A 23,599-nucleotide genomic window follows, 5' to 3' on the forward strand; every position below is an offset into this window, starting at 1 on the left:
TATATAAATGAACTTTTGGATGTTTTTGGCCTGTTTTCGTTTTTTTCGGGTTTCGGTTTTCGTTTCTTCTATTCTGTGTTGGGTTCTTGTCGGCGGTGCTTTCGTTGCGTTTGCTTCTCTAGTAGTTGTCCATAAAGTCGCGGGTGACGCTGTTGAATTCGCCGAACGGGTTCTTTGCGTCGGTGAGCTCCTTTGGTGTCGAGATGCCCGGCGTACCGGGCGAGCCGGACAGACCGGCCTGCGCTCGGATGACGTCGCCGCTCTCAAAGTCGACACTCTTGCTGTCGCGGATGGTGCGGAAGTTGACCGTGTCGATCCCGTTGGACTCTTGTGGGATGATGGGCGGGGTCATGTGGCGTAGCAGGCCCCATGAAATGTTGGCAAACCACTTGTGCTGCTTGACTTCAGAGGCACCCGAGCTCGACCCCAGACGCTTGTGCTCATCCTTGATCAAGAGCTTGCGGATGCACGACTTGCCCACGCTCGACATGCTCCTCTGCTCGTCGAACGGCACCTCGTTCTTCAGGACGTTGGAGAACGTAGCGTTTCGGTTAGGTCCCTTGAAGGGAGTCGTTGCAAACTGGGGTGTTAGCAACTTGAAGAGAGAACCACCTGGTAACACTCACAATCATCTCGTAAATCAGAATTCCCAAAGTCCACCAGTCCACGGCCGACGTGTGGCCGCAGCCCTTGATGACCTCTGGAGCAATGTACTCTTCTGTTCCGACAAACGAATTTGTGCGGAAGTCGGCAATACAGCTGCGCGTGTCGACAAGGAACGCGCCGTTGGTGCTGTTCTGCTTGATGGTGACGGGGGCACCGCCAGGCTCGCCCGACTGTTTCGACAGGTCAAAGTCGGACAGCATAATGTGGCCACTCTGGTGGAGCAGGATGTTTTCTGGTTTCAAGTCGCGGTAGATGTAGCCGTTGAGGTGGAGGTACTCGAGCGCAGCGGTGACCTCGGCGGCGTAAAACTTGGCGTGCTCCTCGCTGAGACACTTGCCCGGGCGGGTCTGGAGGGCGCGGAAGAACTCGCCTCCCATGCAGTAGTCGAGCACGAAGAAGAGGTAGTCTTGCGACTGGAACGAGTGGAAGAGGGTGACAATGAACGGGTGGTTGGCCGTTGCCAAAATCTCCTGCTCGGCTAGCGCACGCTTGATCTTGTTGCGCTTGATCATCTCCTTTTTGGACAAGACCTTCATGGCAAAGAGCTTGTCCGACTTCTTCTCGCGGACAAGGTAGACTTTACCGACATCGCCCTTGCCGAGCAGCTTGATCTTTTCAAACGAGCTAGGCGACACCTCGACGTCGCGCGTCTTGATAGAGTTTGAGCTGTACGTCCTTCGGAACGCGGCCTTGTCGTGTAGACTGGCAGCAAGGGATGACGACGACGATACCTTGTTCCCCATCACACTTGTAGAGTGCGCACGTACACCACGGGTACCTGTGACCGACAGGTTGGACGTCGGTTTGAGTAATGACGGCGTGTTGGATCGAGCAGGTGTTGACGGCGTCGATAGTGGCGACGAGACGTTCTTGTTGAGGGCGGCGGGCATCTTGGCCACTGGTGGTTGAGGCGGCGACGCGCTCAGATCAACAGCCCCGGCGCCGTGCGACGGACGCGACGCCGACGACGAGTTTTTCGGTATGGGCGGAACCTCGGGGGCATGGTTGAAGAGGTTGTTGGTAAACAGCGCTTTTGCGTTGGGCGCAGACACAACACGGCGGATGAAACGCTGCCTGATCGAACTCTTGTGATCGCTGTTGCTGCTGCTGTTCTCGTCGCCTCGGGGAGTCTTCACCTTGGTCGAGGTGCGCGGAGACGTGTCTGGCGAGGTGTTTTCCTTGGAGGAGCTGTGGGACAGGGCAATGTTTGGCGGCGCCTTTCGTGACAGGCCCTTGTACTTGTCCGACTTTTTGGTAGGGGGACTTGTATCGGTTGAAACGTTCGTGCTGCTGCTGCTGCTACCTGGGGTGGAGAAGAAACGGCCCTTGAAGGCACCACTCTGGGAGGCAGAGACCTTGGTGGAGCCTGTGGTCGGGGCAGCACCACCGCTGGTGCTGGTGTGGAGCGACGTGGTCGAGCTGGTGACGATGGGGATGACTGCGGGGGAAGCCGTGCTGTTGTTGTTTGCACGCGACGACGACGACGACCGGTCCGTGGTGGAGATTGAGTACGAGTTGGAGTATGGCCGGTTGGGAGGCTGCGGCTCCTGGGAACTGGACGATGGCATTGTTGGTGACGACGAATTCCAAGGCTCGGCCGGGTACGCGCTGGGAGGGAAGGGTGAAGGAACAGTCACGACTTGGCCGCCATAACTCGAGGTCGAGAGGTCGTCGCGCATCTGCTCGTCGTCGTCGGTGGAAGGCGGGGCGGGAGACGAGGTTGCGATGCCGAGAGCGCCATGACCAGGCTGTTGCGAGGGCTCGGGGCCGCCCGCGGCGGCTGGGTGCTCGGAGCCAACGCTCAACAGCGCCGTCTCAAAGTCATTGTTGCCAACGGCAAATGAAGTGTTGTGGAGAGACAGCTCGGGGATGCTGGGAGCGGTGGGGGCATCGTCAGGATAGGCGTTGGCGGAGCCCTTGCCCTTGCCCGACTTGCCGCCTTTCTTGAACACTGTCCTCCAGCGCGAGTGGTGACTGTGGGCGCTGGATGGCGACATGGGCCGCAAGGGAGGCGAGGTAGCGGTGGGCATGATGGAGTTGGAAGAAGGGAGGTGAGGGGGAGCTGCAGATGCCAACGAGGACATGGGAGATTGTGGTTGGTAACACAACAGGTCGTGTGTTTAGGAGGGGGCGGAAGGGGGATGGCGTGCGACAACGATGCGTCGACGCTAACTAGCGGGTACGCTTAACAGCGGGGGTGTGTTGGCTGTTTTGGTAACAGGTGCTCAGCTGCACGGTTCAGCTTAGTGAGCCATGCCAGGTGGGCGAGTTGAAATGTGTTGTGGGCGAGGGGAGGGCCGGAAAGCGCGGGAAGCGAAGGGATGTTGGGTGTGTGTGTGTGTGTTGGGTGTGTTGGGGTGGAGGCGGTGTGGTGGTGCAGAGTCTGACTAAGTGGAGATGGGGGGATGGCCGGGATATGGTATGGGCACAGAGACGAGGAGCTGAGGTGGAGGGGGAGTGTGGGTTTGTGTGTAATGGGGTGGGTGGAATGGAGAGAGAGAGAGGAGATGAGTGAGCAAAGGGCCAGCGAGAGAGGGGTGTGGTGTGGTGTGGGTGGGTGTGACTGTGTACCGTGTGTGTGTGGTGTGTGCGAGGGGTGTGCGTGTGGTGGGTGGGTCGGACGGTGAAAGGGCCCGCTGGCTGGGCCGATTTGGCCGTGGGTGGTGTCTACTGACGCCTGAGAAGGAAAGGCCTGGACTGGGACATCTCTCTCTCTCACCGCTGGAGCCAAAATGCACCATCTGCGGCGGAGGCAGAGAGCGTCGACTGGCCCAAAAAGGCGGGGTCCGCGCCCAAAAGGTCAAAAGGGGTTTTACCACGCAATGACTGAAAGGGCCCTGGCGGGCGCGGGAGAGAGAGGGTTTGCTGGGCCTCACATCTCTCCGTCCTCCCTTTGTCTCTTGAGATCTCTTGTCGCTCCCAAATAGCTCATGTAAACGCCTCTATCATAACGCTTCGATAGCCTGCAAGCACCCTTTCAGTTGTGCTGTACTATACATATGGCAGGTAACTGCGGGGCTGGACACGTTGCCTGTCGATTCACCGCACCAAACCCCCCTTCCTCCCCTGCGTTGCTAGGTTTTGTCAGCCTTGACGTGCTTCTGCCAGGTTTTGTCGTTGCCGCCGTGCTTTTTCGTTCAGTTCCCCGCAGCAACAGGCGCGCACGTTTACACCATGCACCATGGTTGCCCTCCATTGCGGCCTCTTCCTCCGATCTTTGCAAAGGACTGGTCCCGGCCGTCGACTGCCCACCCCCTTGGGTCGCAGTTGTCTGCAGATCGACAGACAACACACAAACCAAAGGGGCTCTGTCGCTCTGGGTACATCTGGCTTTGATCCTTTTGGTGGCGATCGCTCGTGCACCGTGCGCCTACATGTCTGTCCCGTCCATCTCATCTCTCTGTTACCTCGCTGCATTTCGCTTCAGCCCAACACCCCCATACAGTGTCTCGCGTTCGCCACATCCTCTCATGTGCTTGCTCGACTCGGCGCCGCCCCTCTTTCGTTCCCGGGGGGTGTTGCCCGCGCGCCCGCGCCAGTACCCCGCGCCGGCTTGCGTTGCTCCGCGTTCCCGCAATGGCATCTCAGGCAGGTCTCAGGCAGGGACGATCCCATATCCCCCTTGTTTCCTGTTTCCCAGCTCTCGTTCCGCGGGCACTGGTCAATCGTGGGGTCGTCCGTCTCTTGCTGCCCAGAGCACCAACTGGGCTTGACTGCCTTGCACAACCACAACTGGGCACAACGTACAGAGAGCATGACCAGTATTACGGGCAGTGCAACAGGCGTCCAGTATAGTGGGTCCTCTACATCTGCCCGTGCAGTACCACCAACGCATCCCCACCCCCGTCCTATATCCTGATCTCCTGAACGTTCATGTGCTTTTTGCTCGACTACCCTTTGCTCCCAAGTGGGAAACCTAGGCACACGTCGGCCGGCGCGTCGCGTCAAGCCAAAGGCCATCAGGCATCAGGCAAGCGTCGCAAAAGGTCGGGATGCCGAATATGGACTCTCTCGGCTTCGTATGGACTGTCTAGACTGTCCCCCAAGGTCGAGATCCCGTCTAGCTGCCCACTCGCTCCGTACACACGACTGTCGCTCCGCTCGCCAACGAACGCATGCTGGCACATATGAGCGTATGCGAATCTAGCCCTGCAGCTGCTGGTGCCACCCCTTCATGACGCTCGTGTGCTCACTGTCTCCTCCTTCTGGGGCTACTTGGTGACAGTACAGTATACCGCGGCCCGCGGCATGTGCGTCATCTCTGCATCGTGCAGCAGCTCGTCTCTGATCTCTGGTCGTCTGATCGCCCACCGTCGCCTTGTTGTCACAAGTGTCACCCAAGGTTTCCCGTGTTCACATTACACGGATCTCAACCTGGCGACGAGTCCCGGCACTACGGTACATACTACCGTACGACGTCAACGATGCGTGCGGGTTTCCAGTCTCTCTCTCCCCGGCTCTCCCACCATGCACCGAAAGGACCCCAGCCATGTGCGATGGATACCGACTTGGATGCATCATCTGTCCATCACGTCACCCAGTCGTTCTTTTCGCTAACCTTGTCCACGACACACTGGCACGCTCTCTTCAATGTCGGCCAGTCATCAACAGCCACAAGCCCACTCTGAACAACAACAGCGGCGGCAGCAGCAAGAGCCGTGTCCTCTCCCACAGCACTCGACAGCGACAGCGACCGGTGTGTCTCCACCTCCTACCCGATCCGGAATACCGGTGGCGAGTGCGAGTGCTGGGCCACCAGATCTGAACCTGGCCGGCCTGAGGATATCAGACGCGGACGTGGACACGGACGCACCCACACCTCGTTTCTCAAGCGACACGTCTGCCAGTGTTCCATCTGTCAACAGTGACACACGGTTGGCCGCCAGGGCCGCCCCGCCCCAGTCTAACTGTACGAGCTCCAGTCCCAGCCAGCCCCAACCACCGCACGAAGAAGCCGTGGCGCTGGTCCGCCTCACGTCGGCAGACAGCGAGGGAAGGCTTCACCGCGGAGCGGCGCTGCGGTCGCCACCAGGCTCGATCCGGCGGCCATCAGGTGCCACCGGTGCCAGTACCGGTGCCGGTGCCGGCTCGATGGGCGCGCGGCGACAGGCTGCTCGTCCCCTGTCCCTCCTTGGCGCCCCGCTGGGAGACTACCAGAGCGACGACGTGCTCAATGCCCCGGCGCCAGTGAGCCCGCACAGCCCGCACACGCCGTCGCCGCTGTCCCCGCTCGACGGGAGGGGCAAGGGAAAGGGCAAGGGCGAGGGCGAGATGGACGTGGGCAGGGAGAGGAGGCCAACGGCCTCGTCGCCCATGGCCACCAGTACCACCTCGTCGACCGCGGCAGCGGCCGCTGTCGACCAAGCGACTGCCGTGTCCGTGTCCCCGAGCAGTACATCCGTGACGGCACCGCTACCGGTGCCAGCTAGCGCGCGCCCGCAGGCGTCCACGGCCCGCGTGCCGCGCGTACGGACGCCGACGGTGCCCCGCCCCGCGTTCGCGCCACACACCGCCGACTGGACGCGCGAGGCCTGGGCAGGACGTAAAGTCGCGCTGGTGACGGGCATCACGGGCCAGGATGGCAGCTACCTTGCAGACTGTGGGTGTTGCGTTGCGCTTGGGCAAGGTTCCAAGGTTCCTTCAGCCAGCCATCATGACTGTGGCTACACCTTTGCGCCGCTGACAGGACCAGTACTCCTCGCCAAGGGATACCACGTCCACGGGATCATCCGCCGCTCGTCGTCGTTCAACACGTCGCGCCTGCACCACCTGTTCGGCAACGAGCGCGTCGAGCGCCTGGCGCTGCACTATGGCGATTTGACGGACACCACGGCGCTCGTGCACATCATATCCCAGGTCCAGTGAGTGGAGTGGATTGGGGGGGAGGGGGGACCGGGGGGGGGGGGGGGGATCTGGATCGAGCCAGGTTCACAGAGCTCGTCCCGCTGACCTGGCACAGGCCGTCCGAAGTGTACAACCTCGGCGCGCAGTCGCACGTCAAGGTCTCGTTCGAGATGGCGCAGTATACCGCCGACGTGGACGGGACCGGCACGTTGCGGCTCCTGGACGCGATCAGGACGTGTGGTCGTGAGTGTCAAAGTCAAGGTGTGCGAGGTGTGCGAGGTATGCTGCCACGGCTACGACCCGCCTACGCCTACCGCCTACCTCTCTCTCCCTCTTCCATTCCATTCTCACTGACGCCTGCTCCCAGTCGACCAGCTGGCCAAGTTCTATCAGGCGAGCACGTCGGAGATGTACGGCCAAGTCCAGGCCGTGCCTCAGGACGAGGACACACCGTTCTACCCGCGCTCGCCCTATGGCGTGGCCAAGCTGTACGCATACTGGATCACGGTCAATTATCGGTATGTGGCAGTGGCAGTGGATGTGCCGCCGTGCTGTGTTGGGGACAGTGGGCCGGAGGGCCATCTTGAGGCCCGCACTGGACCGCGCCTCGTTGGTGGTGGAGCCTCGGTGTCCCGAGGCGGCCGCACCCACACAGACAACACCAGCTGTCGGCTCGTCCCACCAGAACTGACACTCCTGCACAGCGAATCGTACGGCATGTTTGCGTCCAACGGTATCCTGTTCAACCACGAGTCGCCCCGCCGGGGCCGTACCTTCGTCACGCGCAAGATTTCGCGCGCCGTCGCCGAGATCTCGCTCGGGCGGCAGGAGTGCATGTACATGGGCAACCTGGATGCGATGCGCGACTGGGGACATGGTGAGTACGGCATGCATGTAGAGGCGCGGCACGGCGTCCACTTTCCTTCCCCACGCAGGGTCTGACTCTTCCCCCACAGCACGCGACTACGTCGAAGGCATGTGGCGCATGCTCCAGCACCCCACCGCCTCGGACTTTGTCCTGGCCTCGGGCGAGTCGCACAGCGTGCGCGAGTTCATCGAGGCGGCGTTCCGCGTCGTCGGGCGGTCCATCGCCTGGTCGGGCGCCGGCGTCGACGAGGTGGGCACCGACGACCTGGGAAACGTGGTCGTGCGTGTCGACCCGCGGTATTTCCGCCCGGCAGAGGTCGAGCGGCTCCTGGGGGACGCGGGCAAGGCGCGGACAGTGCTCGGGTGGACGCCGACGGTGAGCTTTGACCAGCTCGTGGAGGAGATGGTGCTCGCCGACATGGCGAGTGCAAAGTATCTGGTCGAGGATTTGAACTAGACGTTCTTGCGTTTGTAAAGAGTAGTATTCGGTTGCAACCCTTGTCGGTCTTTGTCTACTTGGTCTGCGCATGGTGCGGTCCCGCCTCGAGTGTAACCTTCAGCGCAGCGACGCTTCGTCAGCCATGAGCGTATGTTAGTTTCATCTCCCTTTCGCCACACTCCCTACCCCTCGTCTGCCGCTGGCCATGTGACAGGACATGCATATGACGCAGTGTTCGCGCGCGCACGCGCGGCGGCGCTGTACAACAACCTGGGGTGTAGAGTCCGAGGACGAGGTCTGGTCGGGAGCGGAATCGGGATCGTGTGGCCGCTTGGGTAAAGTGGCGAGTCTAGCGTGGGGCATGGGGGCGTAGGGGTACTGTAGAGACGAGGGTGTACCGTTGTATAGTCCGAGAGGCGAGGTGGTGAGGGAATGAAGAACGAAGCAAGGATCAAGCCTAGGTGATGAGGTGGTAGTTGACAAGGCGCTTCTGCAGCACGCCCTCGCCGTGGAGGAGGGTGATCTCGTCGGAACCGCCCAACGAGGCAAAGTCGACAATGACGTTGGGGACGGTGCGGCGGCCGGTGAGGAGCTGGAGCATATCTTGGATGTGGTGTCCGTCGGCTGTATGGTGTGAGTTTAATTCGTCTGTTTCGAAACTCACGACGCTGGTCCAGCTCGACAATGTAGGGATAGGGACTGATGTGGTACTGGTTGAGGATACCCTTGGCCTTGCGCGAGTAGGGGCAGTAGCTCTGCACTGGTTAGTACAAGTCAAGACTACCCGGAACCCACCTTTGAGAAGACTGTGACGCGGGCAGTGTGGGTGGCATTCTCCTCCCAGCCCTCGTAAAACTCGGACGTGTCGTCGAGGGCGAGCAGCTTCTTCTCGAGGCCGTCGGCGCCCATGCCGTCCAGTGCCTCGGCAGAGGGCACGCCGCCGTAGCTCTCCGGGAACTCGCCGTGGTTGTACAGCCACCAGATGAGGACGCGCAGCTGCGCCGTCTTGGTGTCCTCGGCGTCCTGGGCCGCCTTGACCTGCGCGGCCTCGTATGCCGCCGCCTCCTCGGGCGTACGGTGAATCTCAATCTCGCTGTCGACGGCCAACTCGTTTTCGGACAAGATGTCTCCCTCGTCCAAGACGTTCTGCTCGCGCTCGTAGCCGCCCTTGCTGCCTGGCGTGCCGTAGCGGGTCGGGTCGACAGCCACTGGGGCGCGCCGCTGGCCCGCAGCCACAGTGTCGTGGTCATCGAGCCCCACGTCGTACGTGTGCGAGCTCGTCATCAACGAAAAGACCATGATCGTCGCAATGGCCATCAGACCCAGGACCCAGCGTCGTCGGAGGAGCGGCGAAGTTGAGCGTGGTGCCGCCGAGCGGCGGGCGCCGGTGGGCAGAGGGAGGCCCTCGGGCTTGGAGAATGGGTGAGGCATGGCGTGCACAAACGACGTGGCGGCAGTCGACAATGGGCGACGCTGGAATGGGCTCTCCATGCGTTGTGGGCGTTGAATATGTGGTCGTCTGTAACGACGGTGTCTACAGGATCCAGATCTCGCTCGGGCTCGAGGCTAGACGTGGAGCAGGGGTGGGAAGGCGGATAACAATGGCCGCCGTCTTGAATGCCAGAGAATCACGCACAGTGTTTACTGTTGAGTGGGAAGGGAGGTGGGTGTGTTGTTGTGAAAACGTCTTTCTGGTTCCTCTTGTGTCGAAATGTACCTCGCGTCGTCGTGAGGGTCCACTCGCGCGTCCTGGAACAGGCAGGGGGGGATGGCAGGTGTGCGGGCGGGGGGACGGTGGACGTGAACCCTGGCGTCACGTGAACGGTCTGTTGCTGTATCTCTGGGACGCTGCTGTGAGACCGATGCACAGTCGAGGGGAAACACAGTCCAAAGGTCAAGACGACTGCTTTGCGATGGGATGGTGTGTGTTTGTTGTGAATGGGAAAGGAGAGGTGGACAGCAGCACTTGTCGGACGTGTCCAGCTGATCGAAGCTGTAGGTGACGCGTACGTGGTGGGGGAAGGGAAATTGAGGCTGACAAGGAGGGAAGTGGGCGAGAGGGATAGAAGGGTAAAGTGGTGGTAGCGCGACGTTGGGCAGAGCCCGGCAATGTTAAGGTTCTGAGTGAGAACGAGATCTGGTCGTGGAATCGGACGACGAAAACAAAACGAGGATGGGTGGATGCTGGAGGTGGTGAAGGGAGATGGATGATCAAGTTGAGAGAGTGGAAAAGAGTGAACGATATAGATGTGTAGAGTGTTCATTGGGCACGACGGTTTTGCAAAACGCGATGCATGTGCGGTAGCGTCACCACTAGCGTCAACGCGAAAACACACCAAAATTGTCATCTCCTGGACGATGGATTCTGAGATCTGATTGTGGGTCGCTGCCGAAACACAAACGGCAGAGGGGCGTCCACCAGCCACCGGCCACACCGCGGTCCCGTCCGCCCGATCGACACACCAGCGTACCAGCGAAGAGGTGTCCTTACAGCCTGTTGCACGCAACCGGATGGCGCGGCCAGAAGCAGCTTTGCAGATCGTGACAGCAGTGAACATCCCAGCGCCCAGGGATCCTGCACTTCACACGTCGCAGACGCTCACACCACTGTCGTTCGTTGGACGCGCCGCTCTGATCGGGAGGACGTACGCCGGTCCGCATGCAAGGCACGTATCTTGTTTCGTGGGTCTCTCCCACTCTGCGCGCTCTCTGCCCTCATATTTAGTAGCAACAGCCCCTCGCTCGGCACACCATTTCCTGGGCGCTGGGTTGGGCCAGCAGGAACAAGCTTACGATCCGTCAGGCTGACGCTGCCAAGTTCAAGGCCGGAAGACTCTTCGGCACATTGTGTGGCGCTTAGTGGCCCAGTGGACGTCTAAAAAGGCTGCGTGATCGTGTGCCAAAGCTGCATGCGCCGGTGGTCACTATGAACCCACCCCATAGTCAGCCCCCCAGCTGCAGCAGTGATCAGTTCATCCACTACGGCCTCACCAGCCCAGTGCACCAGGCGACAACTGGCGGCTCTCTGAGCGAGCCGATCTAACAAGGGTCGCCGCGTGCGGCGCGCCATATTTCCTCGTCAGGGCCTCCAACGCGAGCGAGCGCGTCTCGAAGAAAGGAAAGCAGCCATCTATCGCGATAACGCAGACAACGGCCTCCTCCCTCTCTGCAGGCGTATACAGTGGTACTGATGAAGCATGACGGAGAGCCTCTTGGATTCCTGGCCATCGCCATTCAACGTGCTCTCTCGGTGGCTCGTTTCAGACACCCACTAAACGCATTCACACGCATTCGCTCGCCGTAACCCATCTCGTCTAGAGCCTTTAATGCAAACGCCACTGATTCAATATCGTTTCTCAGGGGTCCTCCCTCGACGTCAGCTTTCGCATACCATACACGTCCTGGGCCACAACACCCTGTTATACTCGGCCCAACGATCCGGCTCTCTGATCTCTGTAGACGCTCTGGGTCCCACTCAGTACATGATCATAATAGGCCAGCAAGAGGCCCTATGGAGATGACGGTCGCGAGACGATTGAGTGCCTGTTAATATATACAAATGGATTTGATTTTTTGTGGGGTTGCTGGTCCAAGGTCCAGCAACGTGCACAATGATTCGGAAAACTATGCAGGTCATTAGGCCGCGGCGGCGGTCTCGGCCTTCTCAGCCTCGGCGTCGCTGGTGCTTGTCAGCTGGGTGTGCGAACTACAGCTCAGCTTGAACACTCACGCCTTGTCGGCCTCAGCCTGGATCTCTTCAATGGGCTTCATCTCTTGGGCAATCTTGGCAGTGATGGTGCGGTCACCAATAGCCGAGCCGTTGATCTTCTCGACGGCCTCCTGCTGCTGGGTGGGGTCGTCGAGCTCGACAAAGCCAAAGCCCTTGGAGCCGCGGAAGGGACGACGGCCGGGAAGGCGGCGGAGGCCACGGATAACGTGAGCGGTCTTGACCTTGATGGACAGGTCGGTGAAGAGGGCACTGAGGCCCTCGTCGTCAATCGTGAAGGGAAGGTTGGCGACAAAGACGGTGGTCTGGACAGGTTAGTCTCTGCAACCAACACATCCCGACAAGATCAAAGCTCACCTTGCTAGTCTCGCCGGTAAGCTGGAGGCGGGGCTTGCGCTCGGCAGGCTCGGCCTTGGCCTTCTTCTCGGCGGCCTCGTCACCGTTGGCGCCCTCCTTTGGCTGCTTGGGTGCCCGGGCCTTCCTGGTCTTGGTGGCGGCAGGAGCAGCCTCACCAGTGGCCTCAGCCTCGGCAGCGTCGTCGCCGTCCTCGGGACCACGGCGACGACCAGCCTTCTTGGCCGACTTCTTCTTGGGCTTGTCAGCCTTGTCGGCCGACTTGTCCTCGCTGGTCTCGGCGGCGGCGTCGGCAGCCTGGGCCTCCTTGGGCTCCTTGGTCGCCTTGGCCTCGCGACGCTTCTCGAGGATGACCGACTTGCGCTCGGCATTCTCCTCCTTGGAGCGAGCGACCTCGAGCTGGATCTTGCGCTCGCCAATCTCTGCGCCCAAGTGTCAGCGAAATGTATGCCCGATGGACATCGCACACGGTATGACGTCGACAAGGCACGGGACCTCAGTAGCAACGCGGAACGCATGTTCGTTTAAGAACGCACCAGTCTCGTTGAGCGTCTCGACCGCCTTGTTGGCGTCGGCCTCGTCCTTGAACGTGACAAAGGCGTAGCCAGCGGGGCGACGGCTCTTGTGACGGGTGGGGAGAATCACTGAGACGCTGCGCAGGAGGGTCAGCTTACGGTCCCGAGTTCGGCCAGAGCTCTTAAGCTGTGCCGCTCACATTTCACCGCCAACCTTGTCAAAGTGCTCCTTGACCTGCTCCTCGGTAGCCTGCAAGTCAGCTTGGGTGTCATCTTCAGCACAAGCTTGAACCTACAGTGAACGCGAGGTTACCGACATAGACCTGTGATGCCATCAGTGCACGTTCCCATCTTCCCTCCTGCCTTCCCCCCATTTCCCGAATGGGCCGGGCCGGCCATCGCGCGCGCCAGCACCATCGCATGGGCTGTGCACGCTGGGTCCAGCCACTCGTACGTTGCTGTACAGGTGGTACAAGAACTCACCCTGTGTCCCTCGACCTCGGGGACGGGAGAGGCGGCGGCGGGGCCGGCAGCCGCGGGGGTGGTCTCGGTAGTGGTAGCGGACATGGTGAGGGGGATTGAAGGTCGCGTGCGAGCTTGAACGCGGGGGGTAGTCTTTGGCGCACGAAGGGGGGTGGAGGTGTGGGTGGGATGTAGTCTTTGCGAGCTGTGAGTGCCCTGCTTGTACTCTGATGTATGTTGTCGTGGAGAGTCTGAAGAAAGAAGAAGGGAACATGGTGGACGAGAGAAGACGACGACGAGCGGCCGGCGGGCTGCCAGCTGCCAGCACCACACACTCACACACACCCGATGGGGGGGCGACCGCTGCATGCGCGCGCGTGGGCGGTGGCGGGGCACACGTCTGGCTTGGGCCCCCGGCTCTGGATTGCCGCCGGACTCTCCCACGGTCAAATTGCCTCACCCTACGGAGATACGGTATTACAATGGATGACCGATTAGAATTTGAATGAAAGTCTAATTGTCTTATTTCAGTGACGTCATTGAGCATTAGAAATCACCCATCCCTCATCCACCATCATGTGGCAGCGATTAGGGGCGCGAGTGGCATCCTGCTCTCTGTGTTCTCTCGTGATGAGCAGTCGGTGCTCTGCGCAGGTCACACGGACGCGCCCCCCTCTTCACACTACTTGACATTCTCACGTCTCTCCCATTCATCTTCAACTACACCCACGTCTCCTTCACCATGGCAGACAGAGCTCCAGTCGCTCACAGCTGCCCCGTATGCCGCAAGCACTACCAGAGGTGGAAGTGGCTCGAGAAGCACTTTGTCAAGGACCGTACGTCTTGTTCCATTCTCGTGTCGCTCACGCCCAGACCCCCGGATGGACGCTGGCATGTTGCCTCCCCAACCTCCCGCAACCACCCCTGCGACCACCCCCAAGCCCCGCAAGCCTCTTCCCAAGAAGGCTCAAAAGCGGTAAGGGGACCCTTGCGTTTTGTGACCAGATGCTAACTCGTATCCAGCAAGGTCGGATATGTCCTCCTCGCACGTGGATCGGTCGGTGGAAACGATAATGCCCGCCAGGCTGCCGATATCATCGAGATTGTCGACCTGCGTACGCCGTCGCCACCCCCGCAGCTCCCCAGCCCACCCAGCTCAATGCGCTCCCACCCGCGTTGGGCAGTTGACAATTCCAGGACCCCCGGTCCCTTGAACAATGTCGCCACTCGGGATCTCTCCCCATCACTAGACAGCGACATTGACAGCGACATTGACAGTGACCCTCCTTCCCCTCCAAGCATCCCCAAAGTGACCCAGGCTGCGGCGTTGGAGCACATCAGCAGACTCCCCGCCGAGGCGGAAGGTTCTGCTCAGTCCGCCCAGTCCGATGCCGACAACGAGGACGATGACGAGATTGAAACCGACAGCCATAGTCCCCACCCTTTCAAGGAGGCCGCACTGGCCAAGAAAAGGGCCCACTCTCAGACCACTCTCCGCAACAGCCAAGGGTCGCGCGCTTCTACGGCCGCCACACACTTCATTGACTCGGACACGCCAATGGTCTCCCACCTGCCCTCGACCGACTCTGAAGAGATCCCCGCCCGTCGTCTGGATAAGGGAAAGGGAGTTAAACGCCGCAGCCCCACCCCGGTCAGCGGACATGGGCAAGCGCGCAAGAAACAGAAGAACGAGCGCCCCGATCCCAACCGGGCGCCAAACGTCGGCGCCAACGACAACGACAAGTATGGGACATGGTCCATTGGCAGCTGGGCTAGGATGGGGTCTGCCCCTAGTGCTTTTGGCCAACCGTCCTTTGGGCTTGGTTCACCCTTCCAGGAGGCAGGACCTTCGTCGAGACCCTCCCAGACCTCTTCTCACTTTCCACCATCGACCCAGGAGCACTCCAAAATGCCCTCACCCTCCAAATCGCCATCGCCTGAAGCCACCCCGGCCCCCGAGCGGAGCGTCAAGGAGTTCATGACCAAGGCCAGCGCTGCGACCTCCCGCAACGCCAGTCACATTCCAGCCCTGTCCCCGCAGCCGGGCCCCAGCCAGCTCCCGGGCACTCTGTACAGTGATGACGACGAGTTCCAAGAGGTCGTGGCGCAAGTGACCGCGGCTGTCGCGGACCCCCAAGACCCACCGGCGCTTACCCCGTTCCAAAACTCGGCCACCACCCTCGCCGACATGTCGGCGTCACAGGCATCCACGCTGGCCGGTCCCTCCCAGAACTTCCAGCACGCCATCCAGCACCCACTTTCGGGCGGCACGGTCGCCAGGTGCGATGCCATCCGGTGCAAAGCGTGCCACGGCCTCGCTCACGCTATACACTGGGTCCACAGCCTGCCCTTCTTCTGGCGCCACTGCGAGCATCACGAGCTGGAGGAGTCAAAGTAAAGAATGAGTGAGATTAGAAGGTGTGTGTGTGAGGATGAGAAGCTATTGTGTGGATGTCAACTCGTGAAGGCGCGGCTGAGCAATTTCGGTTGGGTTTTCGACTAATTGCTTCATATTTTCCGTGCCGATGCACCAGTGATCCAATGACCGCCCTAGAGGTACACCACTTGCAGAACGCTTATGTGAGCATCCTCGGCGATACACCGCCTTGCCCGATGCTGACCACACCATGCCGTTTACTAGAGACCGGGCGGTGTGTGAAGGTGACAAAGATGCCCCAGTGTCGCTTGACAGACCGCATGGCCACTAAGGACACGGCCTCCGGCGTGGCGGAATGTCAGTGCCGGCGGCCGTTGATATCGGCTAGCAGCGGCAAGACTGGGACTAATCGTCTCACACCCTCAGCTGTGACCGCAAAGTCGGGAGTGTACTCTTGCGTCATCTCCATGCGTGCCAGGTCTCACGGCTTCGGGTGCCTGGCGATATCACCTGCACAACATAATGCAACGTCGCTGTAGATGGCGACTACCAAATCGCTGGGAGAACAGGTAAATGATCCACGACCTTCCTTGTTCTTTCCGTGTCACACAGTTGAGAAGCCAAGCGAAATGAGCCACGGCATAGGTAAGCATCCTCCTGCCACCCATACATTTAGTCAGTAGTTTGTACATATATATTAGGTCCGGCATGATCCCCTTGCTCTCCCATCTCATCTCATCAAGTCGACGGACTCCTTCCAACCCTTCGACTCCTTCGACTCCTTCAGCTCCTTCAACTCCTCTCAACACTTCGACTCCTCAATCGCCAGCCTTATTATCAATGTTCGGTCTCGGCCCCAAGAAAGTGGTGGTCTTCGGCGTCACTGGTGAACAGGGCGGCAGCGTCGCCCGCGCCCTCCTCGCCGACACGCCCGGCACCTGGGAGGTCTGGGGTGTGGTTCGTGACTCCACGTCCAAGAAGGCTCAGGACATGGCGGTACGCGGCGTCCTCCTTACCACGGGTGACCTCGAGGACCCCCACAGCTACGAGGATGCCCTCAAGGGCGCCTACGCCGTCTTCCTCAATGCCAACTGTGAGTGCCCTACCAGCTTCATAGTGCTTCGCTTAGCTGACACGGTCCCAGTCTGGCAGTGGTACAACGGCTCCAACCCCACCGAGGCCAAGGAGCACGAAGTCCGCCAGAACATTGGCGCCGCAGACGCCTGCCAGCGCCAGGGAGTCGAGCACATTGTCTTTTCGACCCTCCCGTCGTTTGAGCCCAACTTTGACATCCCCCACTGCGAATCCAAGCAGGTCGGTACGTACCCAAAAAGACCTTTTCCCACTGTCCACGCCGTGCTAAACCATTCCCCAGTGGTCAACTACCTCAACGACATGGGGTACAAGTGGATCGGCGTCCAGGCGTCGTGGTACTATTCCAACGTGCTCCTCTTCCCGCGCAAGACGGTTGGCGACGAGATTGTCGTGTCGTTCCCCATGCCCGACAACGCGCCCATGGTCGGCTTTGCGGTCGAGCAGATCGGCCTGTGGGTGCGTTACGCTCTGAACAACACGCAAAAGTACACTGGTAAGTGCCGACACCCACAGCTTGCATTTGGACAGCGTTCAAGCAAGCCTCGGCGAGGCTGAGCTGACAACTCTTCCCCACAGGCAAGGTCATCGAGTGCAAGGGCGAGGCCAACACGCCCAAGGTCATGGCTGAGAAGCTCTCGGCCCACACGGGCAAGAAGATTGTGACGGACGGCCTCACCCGCGACAAGTTCATGTCGGAAGAGTACAGAAAGTCGCTCCCCGAGGAGCTGTACCTCAACTACCTCGCCATTCTCGACGGCGGTATCAACCCAGACTGCTCCGCGTCGAGGGCGCTGGTGCCCGAGGACTATGACTTTGCCGAGTGGATTGCCCACACCCCGGCGGTCAAGGCCACTTTTGTCTAAGCGTAACACGCTCGATGCAGTGTGGTGGTCTGGAACGATTATTCACATACAGAGTGGCACTACTGCTGAACTATTGACGAACGAGCTCGACGCTCGCCACTTAAAAATGTTTTACTTATTTCCATTCTTTCTTCTTTTCTCGCTCTTTACTCGTCAATGTACTCGCGGATCAGGAGGGGCATCTGGAGTCCTGCCTCTTCTTCTCCCACAACGCGGGGTCGCATGACGATGGTAGTCTTGGGCTCAATGACAGGCGCCGAGGGGAGGATATCAAACGTGAAATTGCGGACCAGGACGAACAACACCGCCTTGATTTCAGCAAGCGCAAAGCGGTATCCGATACAGTTGTGCGGTCCACCAAGGAACGTGAGGAGGTTGCCGTACACTCCCGGCACGCTCTTCATGGGCAAGCCGGCGCGGTCGTAGCGGTCCGGGTTGAAGCGGTCGGCGTCGTCGCCCCAGATATCCTTGGAGTGGTTGACCTCCATGATGCCAAAGCTAATCTCCGTACCCTTGGGCACGGTGACAGCGTCAATGAGCGTGCCGTCGCGGCCGCGAACGGGCTGGCCGAGAGGGATGACAATGTCGCGAGCTGCGCAGCGCTCCGTTCCGGGAACAGGGCCGTCAAAGCGGAGAATCTCGCGGACAACCTTGTCGAGGTAAGGGAGGGCGTTCATCGCGTCCTGGTCTGGGCGGTCGTCGGGGACGCCGAGAAGCTCGTCACGCAGCTTCTTTTGGATGTCTGGGTTCTGGGACAGGCGGTACAGGAGCCAGGTGAGCGCAGTGGAGGACGTCTCGTTACCAGCAAGGATCTGGATTGTCAGCTGGGGTAGCACATCAGGCCCATCGCTCAGGTGACACGGACAAAAGTAACAATCTGCGCCACCACTTCGGCGTCGGTAAGCTTCTGGTCTGGGCGGAGGTCGGAAGACATGTTGGCCTTCATGAGCAGCGTGAGGAGGTCGCGGCCGACGATGGATCCCTTCTCGACCTGGCCAGAATACTCGGCCTGGATCTGGCGCCGCTTGCGCCGCACAAACTCGATACCGTACTGCTTCAGCTTTTCGGTCGCGTCCAGGATGGTGCGACGAGCGGGCGAGACGTAAAAGTAGGCGATCCACGGGAAGAAGTTGTACAGAATGTTAAGCTTTGTGAGCGCCTGTCCCTCGCTGAAGAGGTGGAAGATTGCCTCTGCGAGGTCGTTGTGCGTCTGAGCCAGCGCTGGACGGTTAGGACAGTGTGCAGGGGCGACCTAACCGATACAGGGACCCCTCACCATGGAAGTCATAATCAAAGCCGGCAAGACCGATAACGTCGAGGGTGGTCTGGGCGAGGTACTTGGAGATATCCATCTTGCGGCCGCCCTTGGCCTCGTCGCCGGGGGCAGGGGGAGTGGGCGAGGGCACATCGTTGCTCTCGCCGTGGAGAATAGAGACCAACTTGTCGCGGAGCTCGTAAGCCTTGTCAAAGAAGATGGGGTCCATCCCCTTCACAGATGCCGGTCCAAACGCAGGGTTGAGCACACGGCGCTGCCGGTGGTGCACTGCACCCTCCGTGACGAGGAGGCCCAGCGGGGCCGTGGTTTTGCCCAAAATGTTCTGAAGGAAGTAAGGCTTGGGAAAGTCGCTGTCGTGCTGGAGCATGAACGACATGGCGGTAATGTCCCGGGTGCACAGCCTGGGCTTGCTGAGGAGCATGCTGTATCGGACCGTGTCGCCGTGCTCGTTCATCCATCGGCGCTGAGCCAGGGACGGCATGCTCTCAAAGACCTCTCGAAGGTTACCCCAGATGAAGCTCTCCGTAGGCGGGCCAGGGAGGTTGGCGTACGGAATGGTGGCATTCTCCCAAGCTATGTAGATCACCAAAGCGACAAAGAGCAAGATCGCACTGCCAAGGGCGGTGAGGATGGGGTGGGCGTCCATCTTGGCAAGCGCCCCGCTCGTAATCGATGTGGCCATAGCTACGAGAGACGACATGGAGGAGCGTGGGAGTAGGGAGTGTCGTGCGTGCGGAGAAGTGGGATGAAGAGGTCGACGGGAGGGGGTCCAAGAGGGGAACCCACGGGGTCCCAGAGGAGTCTTAAGTGAGAAGCTAGAGGCCCCACCGGATGGTAAGTGTTGCCGGCGGTGGATGAATCGCTAGGCAGGCTGTTACCAGCGTTGGACGTTTGCTAACGTGATGGATTGACAGTGGGTATCTCGCACCCCGTGCGTTGCAGACACACTAGTACAAGTGCGTATACGCATGTGTTGCGGGATACGGGTGTTGGGTGGCGTTTGGCAGTCGGAGAGGCTTGCGAAAATGAGCCAGAAGCAGCAACACATGCAACGCACACGCACACCTTGCACCCGCCAACAGATGGCAGATCGTGCCGTACCGGGTGCTCGCTGATCACCGAGGTCTTGCCCAAGAACCAATAGGTGTTCGGACGTTGTGATGCACGTACGCCCAGAGCGCCAGAGCCGACCACACGTAAATGTCGAGAACGTTGTGCTTTAGTGCGATGTGGGAACTGTCCTAAGCAACGGCTATAAAGGTGGCCGTTGTTCTTCCTCGCATAAGCGGAGACGGGCAGTCGGTGGGTCCGTGGCGTTTGTCCACCTCCGATGTTAAACAGCCGACGCTTCTATTACATTTCACGCAATCAAACGTTATCTATTACACACCGTTAACACCAGCGGCCTTGGCCAGCTCCTTCTCAAGCGCAAGCACGCCCTCGCACTCGCTGCGGACGTAGGCCTTGGCCGCCTCGGGGCAGAGGGGCAGAGGCTTGCGCGCCAAGGCGCTCTTCTCCGGGTAGCCGTTGGCGTAGGTGACGGCCCACTTGGTGCCGAGGATACCGCCGCGACCGAGAGACCACTCCGCACGGCTGACCACCGACGCGTACTTGAGAGCCTCGGCGTGCTTGCCTGCGTTGTACAGGTTGAAGATCTCGACACAGACGCGGGGAGCGACGTTGGCCATACCAGTGATGGCTCCCTCGCCACCGTAAGCCAGAGTGCCGAGGATGTAGTCGGTCGCACCACCGAGGACAGTGAATGGAGCTGTGGTAGGTCAGCTTATGGTTCTTATGATTGTAGCACAATGAGTGGGATGATGCTCTGAGACCAGCCCCCAATGCTCGCAGCAGACTGCAAACAGGCGGCGTAACGGGTGACTTGACTTCTTTGCCGACAGCCACTCTCTCCCAGTCCAACTCACATCCAAAGTCCTGAGCAGCCAAACGAGCGATCTTGCCGACATCGTGGTCAGTGTGCTTGATGCCCACGATGCGGGGGTGACGGGCCAAGGCGCCGAGCAGGTCGGTGTCCATGTTAATGCCGCCAGACACGGCAGGGTACGAGTAGATGATGAGGGGAATGGGGGACGCGTCGGCAACATCCTCAAAGAATCCCTGGAGGGCGTCGTTGGTCATGGGGCCGGGGTAGTAGGAAGGGGGGAGCACGAGAATGTAGTCGGCGCCCTCGGCAGCGGCGTCAACGGCCAACTCGATGGCCTGCTGGGTGGACTGGGCGCCGACGGTGCCGGCGATGATGAGGCCAGGGGAGTTGGGCAGGGCGGCACGCGAGACAGCGGCCTTGGCACCGCGGACGAGCTGCAAAGTCAGTTACTGAGCTGAGGAGATGGCGGTGTTGCGGTGAAACGGTCACCAAGACCACCCACCGCTCCGCTCCACTCACCTGCTTGCGCTCCTCACGGCTCAGTGTCACAGCCTCTCCAGTGCTGCCCATGACCACTACACCGTGGCATCCGGCGGCAGCGAGCATCTCACAGTGCTGCTCATGCAGCTTCAGGTCCAGCGCCTGCGCGGCCGAGTCATCGAAGAAGGTAATGACCGGGCAGTAAATGCCGGCGGGAAGAGGGGCGACGTCGGCGGGCATGGTGAGCAGTACAAGACAAGGAGGATGGAAAAGGCGAAAAGTACGAGTAGCAAGGTGTTGAGTGCGTTGTCTTGAGTGAGTGTGCAGGAAGATGTATGCCAGAGGCTCCAAGTAAGGCCAGTACCATTCTGTTGAACGGGCCGACTTGCGACTCGGGAGCAAGGTTACGGGATCGGACCGAACTGATTTTCGGCAATGCCGAACTCGTCCCGCAGCGATATTGAGCCGTTTGACGTGATGGACTGTCTGAATGATCTGAGGGCACGCACGACGGTCAGGGAAGGGCACGGGAGAACAGGCCCCATCACAAATGAACCGCAATACCGCATATTGTGGGACCAGCCAACATGTGGCTCTGCCAACTGCAGCATGTCGCCTAGACCCAAGTATTCATATCTACACATGTCTATTAACAACCGCAGGGGCACTCGAGGCCCTCGCTCATGAGGCTCTCGATGCGGTCAATACGCTCACCGAGCTTGTCGAGAGCAGAAGTAAGAATGTCCGCCTGGCCTGGCTCTGTTAGCTTGGTGCCCGTTCTTGCGCAAGCTCACCCTGGCGGTACTCCTCAACCATGGCAACAACGCGGGGACGCGCTCCCTTGGTCTCCACTTCGCGTCCGAGAGTCTCGAGCTTATCCTCAAGCATCTCGCCAAGCATACCCAGAACATCGAGCTCAAGGTTGAGGCCCTTCTCCTCAGCCTCGTGGTGGGCATGCTCGTCCTCGTCGTCGTCGCACTCGTGCTCCTCCTCGCCAGACATGGTGCGCATAACCTGCAGGAGGCCCTGAGGGAGCACGCCATCACGGCCAACCGCAAAGCGCTCGGTTGCGTCAAGGCCCTTGGCCTGTAGCCTGGCAGCGGCAGCAGGGGGAGCACCACCGAGACGGAGAACGACAGTGTCGTCGGGGTTGGAAGGGAGGACAAAGCCGTAGCCGAGAAGGAGCTCCTCATTGGGCTTTGCTCCGTAGTTGTTGAAGAGCTCGGCGTCCTTCTCATGCGCGGCAGCGGTGCGGAGGGAGATGGCGGAAATGTCGCCGTCCTTGGAGGGAACGCGCGATGAGAGCCAGAGGATAGGCTGACCACGGGCATCTGCTGGGTCAGATCATTCAAGAGTCTGGTGAACCCACGGTTAAGCATGTCAACGCCAGGGAGGAGCACGGGGCTCACTCCATCGTCGTCCGTCTCCTCGTCCGGCAGACGGAGGAGACGGCTGGGGAACGCGCGGGACGAGAGGTACGTGGCAACAGCAAGATAACGGTCCCTGAGAGTGAGCTTAAGGAAGTCGTTAAAGCACTTACCAAGTAAGGCCGTCCTCCTTGAGCACGGCACGGACAACGTCGGCCTCAGCACCCCACTCGCGCTCACGGTCAGCGACAGCACCAGCCAGGTTGGTGCCGGCGAGCATGGCACGCTCGGTGGGGTTGAAGTAGAGTGGGGTGGTCAGCTCTTCTGTGGTAGGGAGGGCGGCAACGTAGGGGCCATGAACGAGCGAGGCAGGGCGGCTGGTAGTGTCAGCTGAGTCCTCGCGTAGGTCGCAGCTAAACGCACGTCTTGCCCTCCTTCTCCCTCTCATCCCACACCCAGTGCAGGCCAATGTATGCGGAAGCGAGCATGCGCTCATTCCACTTCTGGCCCTTCTTCTCGCCCTCGGGCCACACGAGCTCCGACTCGGCAACACCAGTGGCCGCGGACACGGAAGCCGAGGCGAGCGATGAGGTGATCGCTACGCTGAACGGGCACGAGACAAGGCGCTCGTCCGCAGGTATGGGGGCAGTGGCAAAGAGGGACAGGCCAGCATCGGCATCTGTATTACGTTTAGGAGGATATTTGTGTGTTTGATGTAGGTGTGTCACGATCACGGTTACGTGAGGCAAGCGTGAAAACAAAGGGTGAAAGAAACGTTGTCAGCTCAAGTTTGGAGGGACCGCGCGGGCTGCTCACCGTCCCTCAGCTCGGCAGAGGGGTGGACGTATCCACCACTCGCCACCAGCCAGTCGAGCATGAGCTGTGCGCGTTCCAGAGCCATGGTTGTTATGATTTTAGAGATAGGTCGAGTTGAATCTCGATCTTCTGGGCTGACAAGAAAGTTGGCCGTTGCGTGATCGACAACGGTGGCAAATGTGCGGGGCCCTGTTGAGCCGATGACAGAATGATACGTTAGTGATGGTTTGGACAATTGCAGAAATACTGCCCGGAGTTCGATTCGTCAATCGGCGGATCACCTACGTCTTTTGGAGCTCGGTAGAATGTGGCCCCGGGGTGTGTCGGCAACCAGCGGCGTCTTCAATGCGCCATGCGCACCCACTGTTCTTCATCAACTGCATATTTCCCACTATGCATGACGCTAATGTCAGCAGGCCGCCAATATCTCAACTGATACTCATCACAGCACCTCGATACAGCACCTTGACAATATAATTGATTAAGGTCGGCGACCTGGCCTCCAAATAAAACACAAGTTGCACCAGTTGCACCAGTTGCACCAAATCATGCCGCTACTTGCCGGC

General features: G+C 60.0%; 9 protein-coding genes across 9 annotated transcripts; 3 read left to right on the top strand and 6 right to left on the bottom strand.

The window, feature by feature from the left end:
- Positions 1–118: 118 nt before the first annotated feature.
- On the bottom strand, positions 119–2,750 carry EHS24_007981 (uncharacterized protein; the record flags this gene model as incomplete). The annotated part of the gene is made up of 2 exons (XM_028623311.1): positions 119–580; positions 627–2,750. 2 exons carry the CDS (start codon positions 2,748–2,750, stop codon positions 119–121), a joined length of 2,586 nt encoding a protein of 861 aa, XP_028476244.1.
- Positions 2,751–5,256: 2,506 nt separating this feature from the next.
- Positions 5,257–7,834, top strand: EHS24_007982 (uncharacterized protein; the record flags this gene model as incomplete). The annotated part of the gene is made up of 6 exons (XM_028623312.1): positions 5,257–6,265; positions 6,359–6,527; positions 6,626–6,753; positions 6,878–7,028; positions 7,215–7,387; positions 7,467–7,834. The coding sequence occupies 6 exons, from the start codon at positions 5,257–5,259 to the stop codon at positions 7,832–7,834; spliced, it is 1,998 nt and encodes a 665-aa protein (XP_028476245.1).
- A 439-nt stretch (positions 7,835–8,273) lies between these two features.
- Positions 8,274–9,307, bottom strand: EHS24_007983 (uncharacterized protein; the record flags this gene model as incomplete). The annotated part of the gene is made up of 3 exons (XM_028623313.1): positions 8,274–8,440; positions 8,481–8,571; positions 8,612–9,307. The coding sequence occupies 3 exons, from the start codon at positions 9,305–9,307 to the stop codon at positions 8,274–8,276; spliced, it is 954 nt and encodes a 317-aa protein (XP_028476246.1).
- A 2,145-nt stretch (positions 9,308–11,452) lies between these two features.
- Positions 11,453–12,979, bottom strand: EHS24_007984 (uncharacterized protein; the record flags this gene model as incomplete). Its single annotated transcript, XM_028623314.1, has 7 exons — positions 11,453–11,495; positions 11,547–11,848; positions 11,901–12,319; positions 12,434–12,549; positions 12,613–12,662; positions 12,709–12,837; positions 12,896–12,979. The coding sequence occupies 7 exons, from the start codon at positions 12,977–12,979 to the stop codon at positions 11,453–11,455; spliced, it is 1,143 nt and encodes a 380-aa protein (XP_028476247.1).
- A 637-nt stretch (positions 12,980–13,616) lies between these two features.
- Positions 13,617–15,272, top strand: EHS24_007985 (uncharacterized protein; the record flags this gene model as incomplete). Its single annotated transcript, XM_028623315.1, has 3 exons — positions 13,617–13,710; positions 13,748–13,850; positions 13,898–15,272. 3 exons carry the CDS (start codon positions 13,617–13,619, stop codon positions 15,270–15,272), a joined length of 1,572 nt encoding a protein of 523 aa, XP_028476248.1.
- Positions 15,273–16,091: 819 nt separating this feature from the next.
- EHS24_007986 (uncharacterized protein) lies at positions 16,092–17,209 on the top strand (the record flags this gene model as incomplete). The annotated part of the gene is made up of 4 exons (XM_028623316.1): positions 16,092–16,344; positions 16,396–16,569; positions 16,627–16,839; positions 16,923–17,209. The coding sequence occupies 4 exons, from the start codon at positions 16,092–16,094 to the stop codon at positions 17,207–17,209; spliced, it is 927 nt and encodes a 308-aa protein (XP_028476249.1).
- Positions 17,210–17,355: 146 nt separating this feature from the next.
- EHS24_007987 (uncharacterized protein) lies at positions 17,356–19,185 on the bottom strand (the record flags this gene model as incomplete). Its single annotated transcript, XM_028623317.1, has 3 exons — positions 17,356–18,021; positions 18,075–18,430; positions 18,486–19,185. The coding sequence occupies 3 exons, from the start codon at positions 19,183–19,185 to the stop codon at positions 17,356–17,358; spliced, it is 1,722 nt and encodes a 573-aa protein (XP_028476250.1).
- A 682-nt stretch (positions 19,186–19,867) lies between these two features.
- Positions 19,868–21,090, bottom strand: EHS24_007988 (uncharacterized protein; the record flags this gene model as incomplete). Its single annotated transcript, XM_028623318.1, has 3 exons — positions 19,868–20,253; positions 20,411–20,804; positions 20,890–21,090. The coding sequence occupies 3 exons, from the start codon at positions 21,088–21,090 to the stop codon at positions 19,868–19,870; spliced, it is 981 nt and encodes a 326-aa protein (XP_028476251.1).
- Positions 21,091–21,499: 409 nt separating this feature from the next.
- Positions 21,500–23,118, bottom strand: EHS24_007989 (uncharacterized protein; the record flags this gene model as incomplete). Its single annotated transcript, XM_028623319.1, has 6 exons — positions 21,500–21,603; positions 21,645–22,181; positions 22,220–22,353; positions 22,391–22,594; positions 22,641–22,896; positions 23,034–23,118. 6 exons carry the CDS (start codon positions 23,116–23,118, stop codon positions 21,500–21,502), a joined length of 1,320 nt encoding a protein of 439 aa, XP_028476252.1.
- Between the last annotated feature and the right edge of the window lie 481 nt (positions 23,119–23,599).

Source organism: Apiotrichum porosum (genome assembly GCF_003942205.1).
Source record: "Apiotrichum porosum strain DSM 27194 chromosome Unknown scaffold_6, whole genome shotgun sequence".
In the NCBI taxonomy this organism is placed as follows: domain Eukaryota; kingdom Fungi; phylum Basidiomycota; class Tremellomycetes; order Trichosporonales; family Trichosporonaceae; genus Apiotrichum; species Apiotrichum porosum.